Source organism: Lampetra planeri, chromosome 42, assembly GCF_965212315.1.
Source record: "Lampetra planeri chromosome 42, kcLamPlan1.2.h2, whole genome shotgun sequence".
Lineage (NCBI taxonomy): Eukaryota > Metazoa > Chordata > Hyperoartia > Petromyzontiformes > Petromyzontidae > Lampetra > Lampetra planeri.
Window position 1 is genome coordinate 4,482,437 of NC_136148.1, and position 17,153 is coordinate 4,499,589.

Sequence of the window (17,153 nt, forward strand, 5' to 3'; positions counted from 1 at the left end):
ATGAAGCCTTAACAGACTGTTGGGGCAAGTCCTGTCAGCGCGCACCGATGAAGGCTGAACGGCACACGAGGGGGGTGGGTGGCCAGCACCACGCCCGCCTTTGTCTCCCCCAGTGGCGATGTTTACACACCGCACCAGCTACTCATCTGAGACTGAGTCGACCTAGGGGAGGCCCACGACCGGTTCAGATAATTGTCACCGGTGTTGGCCGTGAGCGGGAATCGAACCCGGGTCACTAGGTTCGCTACACTACCGGCTTCCCCTGCATTCGCACGCTCGCACACAGCCGACGCGCACACCAAGCGCCCACGCACGGCATCGCCAACCAGAACTATGGCAGCGGTGGCGCGCCCCCCCCCCTCGCCCCCCATACTTAGACCAAAAATGAACGGCAAATCACGCGGCGAGTTCCGAGGAAGCCAGAGTCCAGGCCCGCACCTTGGCTGGGATGGGTCAGATAGCCTCCCCTAGGGTAGCTGTAGCCGGAGGACCCCAGAGCGTAGCCAGAGTAGTGTACCTAGGCTGTGTACCTAGGCTGTGTATCTCGACTGTGTACCTAGGCTGTGTCGCTAGGCTGTGTACCTACACTGTGTACCTAGGCTGTGTACCTAGGCAGTGTATCTCGGCTGTGTACCTAGGCTGTGTCGCTAGGCTGTGTACCTAGGCTGTGTACCTAGGCTGTGTACCTAGGCTGTGTACTTCGGCTGTGTACCTAGGCTGTGTACCTAGGCTGTGTACCTCGGCTGTGTACCTAGGCTGTGTACCTCGGCTGTGTACCTAGGCTGTGTCGCTAGGCTGTGTCGCTAGGCTGTGTACCTAGGCTGTGTACCTAGGCTGTGTACCTAGGCTGTGTACCTAGGCTGTGTACCTAGGCTGTGTCGCTAGGCTGTGTACCTAGGCTGTGTACCTAGGCTGTGTACCTAGGCTGTGTCGCTAGGCTGTGTACCTAGGCTGTGTCGCTAGGCTGTGTACCTAGGCTGTGTACCTAGGCTGTGTACCTAGGCTGTGTACCTAGGCTGTGTCGCTAGGCTGTGTACCTAGGCTGTGTACCTAGGCTGTGTGCCTAGGCTGTGTGCCTAGGCTGTGTGCCTAGGCTGTGTGCCTAGGCTGTGTGCCTAGGCTGTGTACCTAGGCTGTGTACCTAGGCTGTGTACCTAGGCTGTGTACCTAGGCTGTGTACCTAGGCTGAGTCGCTAGGCTGCGTACCTAGGCTGTGTACCTAGGCTGTGTACCTAGGCTGTGTACCTAGGCTGTGTACCTAGGCTGTGTACCTAGGCTGTGTACCTAGGCTGTGTACCTAGGCTGTGTACCTAGGCTGTGTACCTAGGCTGTGTACCTAGGCTGTGTACCTAGGCTGTGTACCTAGGCTGTGTACCTAGGCTGTGTACCTAGGCTGTCTACCTAGGCCGTGTACCTAGGCCGTGTACCTAGGCTGTGTACCTAGGCTGTGTACCTAGGCTGTAACAGAGCATCAGGACTGTTGGAGTGTTGTGTTGTAATAAAGAAGTTACCTCTACAAGTGTCTCCGGAACCCATTACATTTGCAGTCACGAAAACTTCAAATCTAGAATTACGTTCTAGATTTGATATATTATGAAAAAACTCATTCGATACGGAATCTTCATCACACCGCAATCAGGACGACAACGGCGCCGACGAAACGCGTCGCGAGGCGCGGCGGGGGAAGCGACGACGGCATCTGCGGCGCCTTTAGGGGTCGTGGACTTCATGCCGTGGCTTTAGCCGTTGTTTACTAACCACCTCGAAAAGCCTGAGTCTCAAGATTCGTTCTCAGGAGGGTCCTGCCTTCGTGTTTTCGATGTTGCTGCCGCTGCTGATGATGATGCCGATGTTTAATCTGAGAAAACGTGCAGGAAAATTAGTTTCCAGCATTGCGACGTTTCGACCAATACCAGTTGCCCTGGATGCGTCGTTTTGAACTTTGGAGGTACGATGGGGAAATTGAAGGAACCCCATGCAGAGAACATTCAGATGACTCCACACACAGAAGAGTGCCCGGGTCGGGAATCGAACCCAGGTCCGTCTTGCCGTGAGGCACGAGCATTACCACCGCGCCACTCGCCTGCCCTCTCAATCTGGCTTCAGAGTTGCACTGACAGAATGTACATTTGAAGGACTCTTGCGATCCTCTGTCCGCACTGTAGTTTGACGAGAGAATGATGAAGCCAAGTGTAATTTACTTATACCATCCAATAGATTGATCACCAACTAATTTTTTACAGATTACAAAAAATATCCAGATATGTTACCAACAGCATTATCCCGTCATGTAAATCCCATTTGTAAATTCACTGCTGGATGAGAGCCTCCCCACGCCAACTCGGGTCTTCGAGATGATTTCGCCGTAATTGACGGCGCGTAGTTATCATTCTCGCGGTCGTTACACGCCCGCAGTATTAACCAGGGTGGCCACCGGATTCGAACCGCGAAGAACCTCCGCAAACAACGAGCAGCGCCGACGCTGGGACGCGTCACCGCCCATCGCGCGTCGACTGCATTGTGGCATTGTGCTACCGTTCAAACTGAACATGTTAAGGACATGCGTGTTCAGTACAGCTTTGCCTGGCTGCGAGACTTGGACAGTGAAAAGTAAGACTGGCAGTGATAAGATATTGTGGCATTCGAAATGTATTGCTATAGCAGGATACCGTATATAAACTGGGCCCGAAGAGTGACCAACACAGAAGGAAAAAAATGTTGCAACATTTAAGACGACGACCTGATGATGATGATACAGGCAATGATGATGAGAGGGAAACTGGCACTATTTGGACACACGTATCGGATGGACAACAGGAAAATGTAAAGTGTGTTGTTCGGGGAAAAATGGAAGGAACCTGAAAGGAAGGAAGACCTCACAGAGAATGTCTTGACGATGACGACGTAAGAAGAAATTGGTGCCAGAAAGATGTGGCCACTACCTAGAGCGTATTGGTACGACAAGGCAGAGAGGAAAATGGAAACGAATGACGAAGCGTGCAGCGGACACCTACGGGGCGATCTGCCCATGGATCGTGACGACGACGATGACCTCTGAGATCCCCTTAAGTGACCTCTGGTCCACACAGAGTGGAGGGCGGCAGTTTCCCATCCGACCTGCCGCAGGAGAGTAATGTTCGTCCTATCACAATGAAGACTGATGCATTAATTCTCAGAGGTAGCGATGATAACTGTAAAGCAGCGTTAACGGGCGCGCCACCGATGCCAACGACGTGGCACCGCTTTCCGGCAGCCTCTTCACGTTTCTGTTTGAGAATTTGAATAATTTGAACAACTGGACAACTGCTTCAGCAAACAGGCCATGCCAGGCCATGCCAGGCCAGGCCAGGCCAGGCCAAGGCAGGTCATCATAATCGTCGTCACGATACATGGGCAGATCGCCCCACTGCACATTTCGTCATGTTTCCACTTCCCTCTCTCAGTCTTGTAGTTTTTTTTATTGTTGTTGTTGCAAATAACCAAAAAACGAATGTAAGCACCGCGTGGCAGCGCAACGCACATGCGCGCAAACACACACACACACGCACGGAGCGAACACAGAAACAAGGAGAGTAAAAATGCAAAGGAAGGCTCACTCCAATTCCTTTTCGATCGGGCTGGCATGAAACAAAAGAAAAGCACACAGGGTTTTACAAAACAGCGTTCGTAAACCGAGGGTTGATGGCAAATCCCTCACTTCCACAGCCACCGCCAAGGAAGTGCTGCTGACCTAAAGGGCTGAAACGCGGCCAGTCCAGACAGCCATCGTCTCTCCTCAACGGCTCGGACCATTAGAATTCTCGGCCTTTGTCCCTTCCCTGCTCCGCGAGCTGCCCCACCCGACTCCCCCAGGACCCGCTCAATAATAGCGCCTTCGATTAGCACGGTCGGCTACGTACGGTTGGAAAGAAGTTGAACATACGTACGCACATAATCTGAATCGCGGTTCTAATGGGCTCACGCCCTCTGCCCGAGAAAACTGCCACTTCACGCAGAACAAGTACCTGCATCGATTAGCACGAACGAAACCTACGTCCCAGTATCGCAAAACCTACATCCTAGTATCGTGCAACCTAGGGCCTAGTATCGTGAAACCTACGTCTTAGTATCGTGAAACCTACGACCGAGTATCGTGCAACCTATGTCTTAGTATCGTGAAACCTACGACCGAGTATCGTGCAACCTATGTCTTAGTATCGTGAAACCTACGTCTTAGTATCGTGAAACCTACGTCTTAGTATCGTGCAACCTACGTCTTAGTATCGTGAAACCTCCGTCTTAGTATCGTGAAACCTACGTCTTAGTATCGTGAAACCTACGACCGAGTATCGTGCAACCTACATCTTAGTATTGTGAAACCTCCGTCGTAGTATCGTGAAACCTCCGTCTTAGTATCGTGAAACCTACGACCGAGTATCGTGCAACCTACATCTTAGTATCGTGCAACCTACGTCTTAGTTTCGTGAAACCTACGTCTTAGTATCGTGCAACCTACGTCTTAGTATCATGAAACCTACGTCTTAGCATCGTGCAACCTACGTCCTAGAATCGCGAAACTGTCTAACGGTCCGAGTTGACCTCTCGCGCGACCCTGGGTTCCGAGCCTCCGAGCCCACGACCCCCGACAACCCCCCACGACCCGCCCCCAACCCCCGCGCCGCGAGCCCACCCTTTGCGCTGCTCGTAAGCGAGCGCGTCGCGAGCGTGCTGCTCCGTGGCCCTGCGCAGCTCGCACTCCTCGCACATGTCCTCCAGGTGGCCCAGTCGGTCCTCCAGCTCCTCGCACTCTCCCTCCAGCTGACCTGGGAGAGGGGGGGGGGGCACGGGGAAGGGGTGGGGGGCTCAACATTGGCGGCACGGCATAAGTCCACCACGCGAGCTGCCGGACGGGATGCGTCACCCGTGCCGCGGTTGCCGGTTCGGCACGTCGCCGGCGTGCGTCATGGATCTGTCGTGGCGCGACGCGGTGCGACCCGGGGTGACGTCGCAGTGCCGTCACGGAGCGGTGTGTGGGGGTGCGACGTGGCATGTCGCGGACAGATGCGGCGTGTGGCGGGAGGGACACGCGCGTGACACCGTGTCATGTTGTGCGTCGCGTTCACGTGGAGTGTCGCGGCGCGTCGGCAGCGCGAGTTTGAGCCGCGGTGTTTCACCGTGCGCCATTGTTCACGCGGTGTCTCGCGGCAGGGCATGTCACGGTGCGAGTGTGAGGCACGAGGTGCCACGCGTAGCGGTAACGCGGTGTAACGCGGTGTGCCCTGCTGTCCCTGGTACCGAGCGTGGCGAGCAGCGAGTCCAGCTGAGTCACCACGGACGGCAGGAGACGCATCTGGGCCGCGAGCTCGGCAAGCCGCGAGCACCGCTGCTCCCACGAGGCCGAGACGGCGGTGGCCAGCGCATCCACTCCCTCTCGCGCACGCACACACGCACATAGACAAAGCACCCCCGTAAAGCCTTCACGCATTTCTGGCGCAAGTGCTGCTAAGCGAGCACTTACCGAGGCTGGCACGTCACACGCGAGCGGTGTCGCTAACAACGTGCCCGGCCGCCTTTGTCTCCCCAACGGCTGAATCAGGTGCCCGTTGAAGGCCGACTACTGTTATTGGTCGTGAGCGGGAATTGAACTCGGGTCTGCTGGTTCACAGGGTAGTACGCTAACCAATACACTACCTGTCCCCACGGACACACACACACACGTAAGTAGACATACATACAAAGACCCACACCCCATGAGCCATACAGGCTGTTTGGACAAGTGCTGTTGGCGAGCACCTACAAAGACTGGCAAGGGACCCACGCTGGTGGTGTATGGCCAGAAGCACATTCAGCACCCTCAATTTAAGGCCGAGTCAACCTAGAGGAGACGAAGGACCAGTTTTCAAATCACTCCCACGTCAAATACCTCCCACGACCGCCACGGGGTGGGGGAGGGCCTCAGCCGCAGTGGATTGACACGAAGGCCGTACGTACGGTACGAGCAACGTACTTTTAAATCTAAATTGAAAACGAATCTCCTATTAACTGCGGTTAGCACGGTTGGCTACGTACGGCGCGAAAGAAGTCCAACGTTCGTACGTACATACCGAGTCATCCACCTCGACTTGAGAGCAGAGGTCGCAAACGGGTTTTGATTCCTTACCCGTACCCGGCCGCACCAGGGTCGCAAACGGGTACCCGTACCCTACCCGATACCTGGCTACCCGTACCCGGCCGGGTATCGGGTAGGGTACGGGTATCGGGTACCCGATTGCGACTTCTGGGATGAAGCCATGTTGCAGACGCAGGTGGGTTGATTCTAGGAACTTGAATTGTGAGAAGAGACAAGACGTTGGGAAATAAGTGACAAACGGTGACTCACCAGTGACTCACGGCCTACCCGTACCCGTACCCGGCCGCACCAGGGTCGCAAACGGGTACCCGTACCCGGCTGGGTACGGGTAGCCGGGTAGGGTATGGGTATCGGGTACCCGATTGCGACCTCTGCTTGAGAGTGAACAAATAATTCTCGATTGGAAGTTTTCGTGACTGCAAGGATCCATACTCTTTGGTTCTTTCGGTAAAGTCACGGAGGTGAAAAAATATATATATATAAATAAAACTTTAAAAAATAAGAATTAAATAAAAAATAAAAATAACTCAATTAAATCACGACGTTTCGATTGCAACACAAGCAATCATCATCAGGTGTGGAAACCACAGCTAGAAATTTTTTTACACTTTAGTAAAAAAATTCTAGCTGTGATTTCCACACCTGATGATGTCCGATCTCAACCGTCCCTGAGGATGATTGCTTGTGTTGAAATCGAAACGTCGCGATATAATTTAGTTATTTCTATTTTTATTGTTAATATTATTATTATTATTTTTCACCTACCTGACTTTACCGAAAGAACCAAAGAGTAGTGAACAAATAGTGTGATGGCGTTGGTAGTGGCGGAAGCGAAATGTTACAATTTACAAGTATTTTTGGTTTTATAACGTGACATTTCAGTCCGTGACTCTACGGCCATTTGGAGCAGTGTGTTTTTGTTGCTGTATTCATTTTCTTCCTTCCTCCAGTAACATCGTTTACTTTGCTGTCCTTCCACCGCCCCTCCGGTTTGTGCGGTTGGCTGCATACAGCGCGCACTCGTTGCACACAAAGTGCTTGCCGCAAATCAACCACAAAACCACCTCGCTCATCTCGTCTAGGAGCATAAACCATCAACACGCAAATTCAGGTCATCCTTTCAGCAGCGACTTTTGGCTCAGCCATTGAACAAAGATAGCCACCGCATCGCGCGCTTTCAGATGCGCTTCTGTGGCCGTCTGGAACGCTCTTCCTTCCGATATTAGGAAGCCACTGAAGCTATGCCCTTTTAAACTCACTTCTTGGCAACTGCTTTTTTGCATTTCGATTGTGGTCCTTCCCGCGCATCTCCGATTAGCACGGTTGGCTAGGTACGGTGCGAGCTAAGTTCGACACGCATACTTGCGTACATACGGCACGTGTAGGTACAGGCAACGGAAGTTTTGTCCTTACCTCTCCCAGCCGTGCGCAGGCCTCGGCCTGTCTGTGCAGCTCCGACCAGCTGTCCTCATATCTGGATTCCAGGGAAGCGACGGTTGAGATCGGACATGAGATCAGACTTCACCATCCTCATCATCATCACGCGAATTAAAATGAGCACAACGGTGCCGGTAATTTCAGGGTGATGATGTCAGTGTGATAATGTCGTGTGATGATGTCAGGGTGATGATGTCAGAGTGATGATGTCAGTGTGATGATGTCAGTGTTATGATGTCAGGGTGATGATGTCAGGGTGATGATGTCAGGGTGATGATGTCGTGTGATGATGTCAGGGTGATGATGTCAGGGTGATGATGTCAGTGTGATGATTTCAGTGTGATGATGTCAGTGTGATGATGTCAGTGTGATGATGTCAGGGTGATGATGTCAGGGTGATGATGTCAGGGTGATGATGTCAGTGTGATGATTTCAGTGTGATGATGTCAGTGTGATGATTTCAGTGTGATGATTTCAGTGTGATGATGTCAGGGTGATGATGTCAGAGTGATGATGTCAGGATGGTGATGTCAGGTGAGGCCCTCATACAGGAGTGGACTGAGAAAATGAACTGGACTGAAAATACGATTCATGCGAGGTGATTGTTCGCAATGCGGTGACGACTTGAGTCTTACCTGTTCAGCAACTCAGTGCCTGCGTTCAGGCAAGGATCATATTCGTCTTGTTTGCTGTCAAAAGACAAAGACACACATCACCTGGTTAGCCTTTTTGGGGCAAGTGCTGTTAGCGAGCACCTATAAAGACTGGCACGGCACATGAGGGGGTGGGTGGCCAGCACCACGCCCAGCCACCTTTGTCTTCCCAGTGGCTATGTTTTTACACGCCGCACCAGGTACTCATTTGAGGTGGAGTCGACCTATAAGAGGCCCAGACCCGGTTGAGATAATCGTCACTGGTGTTGACCGCGAGCGGGAATCAAAGTCGCCCCACCGGGTTTGTAGCGCAGCGCGCTACCGCTCCACACAAACAGTGCCCACCCATATAGTGATACACACAAACACATTCTCACACACAGACGCAACACAAGCACACACTCGCTCGCAAGCACACACAACGCTCCGATCAATAACCTGCTTTATTTAGAACGGCCTGACAGCCAACGGATAGAATTTCACTTTCGCAGGGCGAGAGGGATGTTCTAAGGAAGCTATAAAACACATCGCCGTTCGCAGTAAATAAAAATAGGCACACCTGAAATAAGATTGCGGATTAAGGAGCAACAGTACCACCCACCGACACCAATCGATAGCGTGACGTTATTAAGGACAGTCGGCAATTCGACCGAAATAGAATTGTTAAAACAATAATACCAATGCTCATTCGTGTATCTCGTAAAAACCATCGGCATCTCGAGACCCGTGTGGAGGAGGCTCCCGCGCTCGAATGTTTTGCCAAACCAGAAAAGAGGTCACCGTTCCCGCACAAGGGGAACTGGGTTGACACTCACGTAGCTCCGGGCAGAGGGATTTAATTAACAGCTCCAGGAGCAAGCCTCGTTACCTACAAAACCTGGCAAGCGCCCGATTGTAGTAAAACGCCCGTGACATAATTCCTGCGTGTGATGACAAACCCTCAGAGATATTAATCACTCCGGTTACATATTTACCCAAAGATAAGAGTTTTTACTCGTTGCTATCGCTGAATAAGTGTGTCCTGAGCAGTTACTATGTTATTGTTACATTTTATATTGTACATGTTAAATATATATACCCATGCATAATTATTTAACACACAGTATGTTATTTAGACAAAATCGAGCAAATGACCACGAATTAACCTCACCTCATTAATGAACCATAAGCCAAGCAGGTTTGTGCTTGGCGTACGATTACATCATGGATCAGAGCCTGCCAGGGAACACCAGGTGCAAGAGGCTTGGGCTGCCGGATAGCCACAACACATTCGCACGGCAAATGTCTTGTGGCATCCAGTCGTGTGCGGCAATTCGTTTATTATCCTTCGCACTCGGGGGTGTTCCCCGGACACTCCGGTTCGCTCACACACGTGCACACGTTTATGTTTAAACTTCTTTCGCACCGTACGTCGCCAACCGCGCTGATTGGAACGTTCCGTGCGGAACGTTCTTTCTCGTCGTTCCATTTACGTGCCATGAAGAAGGGCCTTTGCCCGAAACGTCGCCGCCTAAGCGTATTTTTTCCTTCTTGGTTCTTTCGGTAAAGTCACGTAGAAGGGAAATAATAAAATAATAAAAATACAATTAATAAAATAATATTTTATTATATTATTTTATTATGTTTTTTATTATATTATATTATTTTATTATATTATAATATAATATTTTATTATATTATTTTACTGTATTATTTTATTATGGTTTATTTTTATTACCTTATTATTTCCCTTCTACGTGACTTTACCGAAAGAACCAAGAAGATGAATCCCTGCAGTCACGAAAGCTTTAAATCGGATTTTTTTTCCTTCTAAGGACACGGCAGCGTGACTGACGAATGCTGTCCAGCGTTTTGCGTACGGAGCAAGTCGATGGTCTGGACACGTGCGCACGAAGCGCACTGCCACCACCTATCCCCAGTGCAGCCTGCGCACGTCCCAACACACCGCTGTGTTTTACGAGAGCCGCTTCACCCTTCCCCGGAGAGCTGCCCAGACTGATTTATAACCGACGCACAGTCCTAGCTGAATGGTCTACTATGCCAAAGTAAAAAGGGCCACTTCATGATTATATAAACAACTACACACAGGTTAAGTGTCTGAACTGTACATGGATAAAGACCATACTTTACCCATGTGTATGGCTTTATTTTGGTGATTTCGAAAAGTGTATTGGTTTAGCCATGTTTGTTTGTTGTAGTACAGAGTTAGACTGATGGCCTTAATCTAAGTTGTCTTGTGGTTGTTGTTGTTGTTGTTGTTTGACTTGCATCCCACTGCGATTTTTGCACACAGCGTTGGTGTACGGTGCTTTTTCTGCGATATTTTGCTGTCTTTTCTTGGATTTTCTGTTTGCACTTAGTCACATATTCACTTTAAGATGTTTTTTGTTCATGTTTTAGTTTTTTGTTTGTTGCGGTTGCACCCGATTCAAGAGCCGAATGGCTCACAGGGCTATACCTAATCAATGAACTTGAACTTTGTCACGCGGTGGTACGGCGGCGCAGTGGTGAACGTGAATGATAGAACCCGGCAATCCGAGTTGGATATCCGACCACCCAGTCAAGGCTACCCACCCCCCCTCTCTCACCCAAATTCACCGACCCGCGTGGTGAGGTATGGTGAAGTATGGTGAAACAGCCCTTCCAATGACCGACAAGGCATGGGGAAGCATTTAAAGGATATTAGATTATTATTACTTAATGTATGATACACCACAGACATCCATGGCTCATGAGAAAAAAAAATGCTTTTCTGGCAGCCGACACAGAAGTGTGGCAATTCGTTCTCACCAATTCCTACTTTTAATTTTAAAATAAACTGCCCGGCACTGTGGAGACCGCAGAAAGAGAGCGGCGGTGCAGAACGCACAAATGTTGTGAAAGTCCAACTCCCGTGGGTGTCGAGGGGGAGCGATGTACCCCGGCTTGCCAACGGAAGGTGGTGGTGGTGGTGGTGGTAGAGCAAAAACGTGGACGAAATTCAAACTTCACAAGGTTTTGTTGGGTTAGACCACGTAAATATATCGATTTGTCATTAAACCCGCCACCACTCGACACAGGCAATTATTGGCACGTTCTGTTTACGTGACACTAAACCTTACTAATCGGCTGTGTCGGGTGGTGGCGGGTTTAACGACACATTGATATGTTTACGTGATCTAACCCAAAACACCTCTATTATGGTTGATATTGGTCGCGAAAGCCCACGTGTTAAACCGAATATCACACTGTCCCTCGTGTACAGAAATCAGAATCTGCATTTCGACTGCAGGAGGAATCCGATGAGCTATGAAGCTCTTTGTTTCCCCACAAATGTCCAGCAGGGGCACGGGCTCGGCGAGTTTACAACAACAGACGATGCCAACAAAACGATAGGAGTGCAACATCGATTCGAAGGTAAGCAAGTCACTAAATACAAGTCAATAAACGATGCATTAATTACGCAACTCTGATTTATCAATCTTAAGCAGGGCAGCAAAAAAAACAGCAACGCAGACTCAGACCACACCAAGATACCAACCACACAGTACAGTTGTAGTTCCTCAATAAAATGGCAAAATAACATTGAACTATCGATGCACGGGTGGTAGGGTTCAAAGGTGCAAGTCGCATATTGCCCCCCCTGTTACACAAATTATTTTTCTCCGGGTGTATTCTGGTTTCTTGCCACGTGTATAAACACCAGGATTCATTGCCTTAAACTATCTTTAAAATCTAAACAATGTTTTTATTTGAACAGGTAAGGCCCACTGAGCAGTGTCAGCTTTTTTTCAGAAGCGACCTGCCCACAAATGATAGCTCAACAAAGTGGCTTATCATCACGTGAAAATTTATAGCAGTCGCCAAATACTCTAAACGCGTGATGTTAATTCTAAACGGAGGGAAAAACCGGAGGACCCAGAGAAAAATCCACGCGACCACGGGGAGAGAGACACACACAAACTCCAAATATACAGCAGCAGGAGTCGCAGTCGGGATCGAACCCACGACTTCCTGAATACCAGGCAAGGGAGTTAACATCTCCTAGCCACCGTGACGCATCTTAATATATACAGCACCGCAAAACTCGGGAAATTATTGCTAGTGCGTGGCCCTCCGCCTGGCTGTTGCTGCCTTCCCGATTGGCCGTGGTTCCTTCTGGCACCTCCGAGTTGCACAAAGTGCTCGCCACAAATGAACCACAGCACCTTGCTGGTCTCGTCAAGGAGCGTAAACCATCACCACGCAAACTCCGGTGGTCATCCTCACAGCAACAGCAGCAGCGGCTTTTGTCACAGCCATCGAACAAAAGCGGTGGTCACCGCATCGCGAGGCGCTTTCAGATGCGCTTCTGCGGCCGTCTGGAACGCTCTTCCCTTCCGATATGAGGAAGTCACTGTGAGCTTTGCACTTTTAAATCATCGTCGAGATTGACAAACTCATTTCTGTAGGAACTGCTTTTTGTGTTTAGTTTGTTCTTCCCCTCCGCACCTCCGATTAGCCCTGTTGGCTACGTACGGTACGAAACAAGTTCAACACGCATACATGCCGAGTCAGCCTCTCTGTTTCAGAGCGAACAAATAGTGTGCGGTCGATCGCGGCGAATAAATGTTACAAAGGTGAAAATGTACTTTTTCTTTTCAAATGCTCTTCAAACGAACCTTAACTTCCGTTTCACGTTGACATCCTTCGACCTGTCACTCAGTGTCTTGAGCCTGAACCCAGGAGACAGGGGAGGAGGGGAGAGACAGGGAGAGAGGAGAGAGACAGGGACAGACGAGATAAATCTTTCATTTAAATAGGGGAGGGGGGCACATAAAGTAAAGCATTGAGAAAAAAAACTAAATGATGAACGAAGCTAAGTGCCGACTACACCGAGCATCTTCTTGGTTCTTTCGGTAAAGTCACGTAGAAGGGAAGTAATAAAATAATTAAAATAAAACATAATAAAATAATTCTCACGACGTTTCGGCCACAACGCAAGCAGCCGTCCTCAGGTGAAGAAAACAAAAACGAGACGGGAGATTGCTAAGTGCAATAATCAAAGAGATGGCAGCATTACTAAAGACTCCCAGTGCGCGTATCAATCATAAAGATCTATAAATAATCCCCACACATCTCCTCCGGTGTGCTTTCCGAATGTCCAACGTTTCGCACCACGAGGCTGGCAGTAGCTTTGCCCGGCAAACCGAATTCAGTTTAACAGCTCAAACCCGGGCCTCCTCAGCGCGGCGCCTGAGGCAAGAGGTCAACATTCCACATTCCTATGGCCAGGACAAGTCCATCTTTCGGAAGACCAACGGTCACATTCCACCCGCAGTATCGATTCATCGGTTTTATGTATCGACCCTGAGATGACGATGTGTTGTAAATACGAACGTGTAGATTGACAACCACCGTTGGATCAAGCGACCCGGCTCGCAAAGGTCACTTTGACCATTCGTTTTGAAACACGGCGCACTGTACTGAGTACCACTGTGCCGCACAGTACGTACAGTGTACAGTGCGTGCAAGTGGTGCGTGCAGTGCGGAATAAGTGCGTACAGTGCGGATTGGGTGTACAATGCGGAATAAGTGTGTACAGTGTGGAATGGGTGTACAGTGTGGAATGGGTGTGTACAGTGCGGATTGGGTGTAGAGTGCGGAATAAGTGTGTACAGTGCGGAATAAGTGTGTACAGTGCGAAATGGGTGTACAGTGCGAAATGGGTGTACAGTGCGAAATGGGTGTACAGTGCGAAATGGGTGTACAGTGCGGATAAGTGTGTACAGTGCGGAATAAGTGCGTACAGTGCGGAATTCCGTGCTCTGCCGTCGTGCTAACAGCACCGGGTCTGCGCAACGCGCAAGGGGTCTCGTGACCCCCAATCAATTGACCCCCTCAAAATGTTGCCCCCTTCGCATATTTGTGTACGTTTCAAAATTAATACGTTCTAGAGAATTAAACGGGGGGGGGGGGGGGGGTCACAAGACATCTGGACCACCCTGTACAGGACGTAAGCGCAGCAAAGGGGGGGGGACTCCGAGGCACAGCGCGTACAGTGGTGCGTACAGTGCGTGTTACAGTACGTGGTACAGTGCACGCTCACCCTGCGCTCAGGTCTTGCTGCACGTTCAGGAGCCGTTCCCGAAACGTCTCGAACATGGCGCGCTAGCGGGAGAAGCCGCCGCCGCTGCTGCTGATGCCGCCGCGAAAGGTAGAGGGGGGACGGGGGGAAAAAAATCTTATAAATGTTTGTGTTGTTGTTTTTATTTCATTTTAAAAAAAATTCTAAATGTTTGTGTGTGTGTGTGTTGCTTTTATTTCATTTAAAAAAATCTCGTTTCAAAGTGGCGCCCGCTTCCCTCTCTCTCTCCCGCCGTCAGCTGTTTACGCGAGTCACGTGGACTCCACCCCCTTCCACGCCTCACGTGACTCCCCCACCGTGCCAATATCACGTGACGCTCCCCCCCTCCTGCTCCTCCCCCATTTCCTCTCCCCCCTTTTCCTCTCCCCCCTTGCCCCTCGCCCCTCCCCCCTTTCCCCTCCCCCCCTTTTCCTCTCCCCCCTTGCCCCTCCCCCCTCGCCCCTCCCCTCTTTCCCCTCCCCCCTTTACCCTCCCTCCTTGCCCCTCCCCCCTTGCCCCCCCCCCCCTTGCCCCTCCCCCCTTTCCCCTCCCCTCCCTCCCCTCTCTACCTCCCCGCCCCTCTCTCCCCCCCGTTCCATATTAACCAATCGTTGGACGCCGTTGCTTTGGCGGTTCGAAACGTGCCTTTAGATTCCACGTGTTTAGATTAACCGCATTTACTTACACGGTCGTGTTTACAATCTACACCTGTTGATTACTGGTTCCTGCGGAGGACTAAAAGTGCAGACACGCTGGAGTTCGGCTTATATGCAGTCTTCATTATACTGGTAGGAACCTCCTGGTTACACCAGCCCACAGGGGATTATTGTGTCCGTCCGTCCGTCGTGCATCCAAAAATTGGAGCGGTGGGGCTGGGTGAAGAGGGGAGGGAGGGGCTGGGTGAAGAGGGAAGGGTGGGGAGGGTGGGGCAGGGTGGGGAGGGTGGGGCTGGGTGGGGAGGATGGGGCTGGGTGGGGAGGGGCTGGTCACCCCGTGGTGCCCTTATAAAACTCAACGTTTAACCGACTCACGCCGGCTTGTGCCCGCCCTCACAGTCGGGCATATTTGCGGAATACACCACGCCGCCGTTGACCCTGGCCATTGACCGAGCAACCCAACGTTCCTACCAGCTCCCTCCGCAGGAATGTGTTTTAGTCACCATTGTTAAACTGACGATTGATCGAGATGATTTTAGGATTTCACAACATGACTGAGAGTAATCTTGATTTGAGGCTTTCGTGACTGTAGGAATCCATACTCTTTGGTTCTTTCGGTAAAGTCACGCAGTTAGAAATAAATTAAAATAAATTAAATCACGACGTTTCGATTGCAACACAAGCTATCATCGTCAGGTGGGAAAAACACAGCAATATTTTTTTTACTGAAAGTGCTGCATGCAAATTGTCTTCACTTCGTGACCCAACACCTCAAAGGGATTTGGCAACAAAATAAACGGGCAGTCCTCGATTTAAATCGGAACGCAATAATAGATATTTAAATGTCCATACGGTCAGTGTTATGAAATGTGTTAAAGGTTCAACAAAACAAGGCAAGCATTATTAAACTCATAAACAATAATAAATATTGTGAATGTAACACTTAAAAATACGTGTATGAAGATTCACGTACGGTAAATGTTACTGGACGCACGCACGAGACTGACTCGGACTGTCAGCTTGGCTCTAAAGTCCAGGGACATTCGCGACTTTTAAAGCAACTTTTGAAGTGTTCCGTCCTTTGATGCCAACACTTGAACGTCACCAACGCGGGATTTTTTACACCTCGCACTTGAGATGTTCTTTTGCACCACGCATCGAACCCGCGTGCCCTACCTTACGTTTGAACTTACACTGGTAGGAACCTCCTGGTTACACCAGCCCACAGGGGATTATTGTGTCCGTCGTGCAGGGAGGGGCTGGGTGAGGAGGGTGGGGCTGGGTGGGGCTGGTCACCCCGTGGTGCCCTCATAAAACTCAACGTTTAACCTACTCACGCCGGCTTGTGCCCGCCCTCACAGTCGGGCATATTTGCGGAATACACCACGCCGCCGTTGACCCTGGCCATTGACCGAGCAACCCGACGTTCCTACCAGCTCCCTCCGCAGGAATGTTACATCTATACGCCCAATATATTAAGATTGGGCAAGGCAACAACGACAACATTACCAGACCACACCAAGATAACGCCACACGGCAATAGTCCCTCAATAAAATGGCAACATTCACATTGAACTATCGATATACGGGCGGTGATGATCAAGGTTACGAATCACATTCGTAACCAGGTCGCTTTTGAAAGTAAGTGAATACATCAGTGGGCTGTTTGGTAGGATGGGGATGGTTTCGTTTTATTTGTAGATGTTTGGGTGATTTGTTTATCTTTCTTGTACTGTGCACTCCTATCGTTTTTGTCAATAGTTTATTGTTGTAACTATCTGACCCGCCTCGACTGGACATGTGAAATATATATTTTTTGCCCACTTCAGAAATTGTTTCTTGCTGTGGTTGTCCAACCTTATGACGGGCACTTGTGTTGCGCCCGAAACGTCGTTTTTTAATTTATTTTATTTTGTACCCACGTGATTTTACCGAAAGAACCAAAGAGTATGGATCCCTGCAGTCACGAAAACTTCAAATCTAGATTAGTTCTTTATAGCTCATCGGATTCCTCCAGTTTAAATATTGATGAAAAACAAATTCTGATTCCGATTTACATACTGCCAAGTGGACATAGTTTTTTTTTACAGAATGTAATCAACTAGTCCCGTTGTTTATAACTACCGTGCCAGGAGATCGAATCGAGATTGCGACTCCAAGCGTGCCACGGGAACGTCGTCACTTTAAATCTGGAATTAGAACAAGGTCAAGAA

The 17,153-nt window shown here is 50.0% G+C and overlaps 1 protein-coding gene across 1 annotated transcript in view; it reads right to left on the bottom strand.

The window, feature by feature from the left end:
* Positions 1-14,608, bottom strand: part of LOC144732325 (dysbindin-like) — a 43,518-nt gene extending 28,910 nt beyond the window's left edge. The window contains exons 1-6 of the mRNA XM_078613799.1: positions 14,267-14,608; positions 12,840-12,893; positions 8,182-8,235; positions 7,523-7,583; positions 5,275-5,407; positions 4,670-4,802 (exon numbers count right to left, since the gene is read on the bottom strand). Of these exons, the coding sequence (XP_078469925.1) occupies positions 4,670-4,802; positions 5,275-5,407; positions 7,523-7,583; positions 8,182-8,235; positions 12,840-12,893; positions 14,267-14,322 (491 nt within the window). The 5' untranslated portion in view covers positions 14,323-14,608. The remainder of the gene's footprint in view (positions 1-4,669; positions 4,803-5,274; positions 5,408-7,522; positions 7,584-8,181; positions 8,236-12,839; positions 12,894-14,266) is intronic.
* Positions 14,609-17,153: the final 2,545 nt, after the last annotated feature.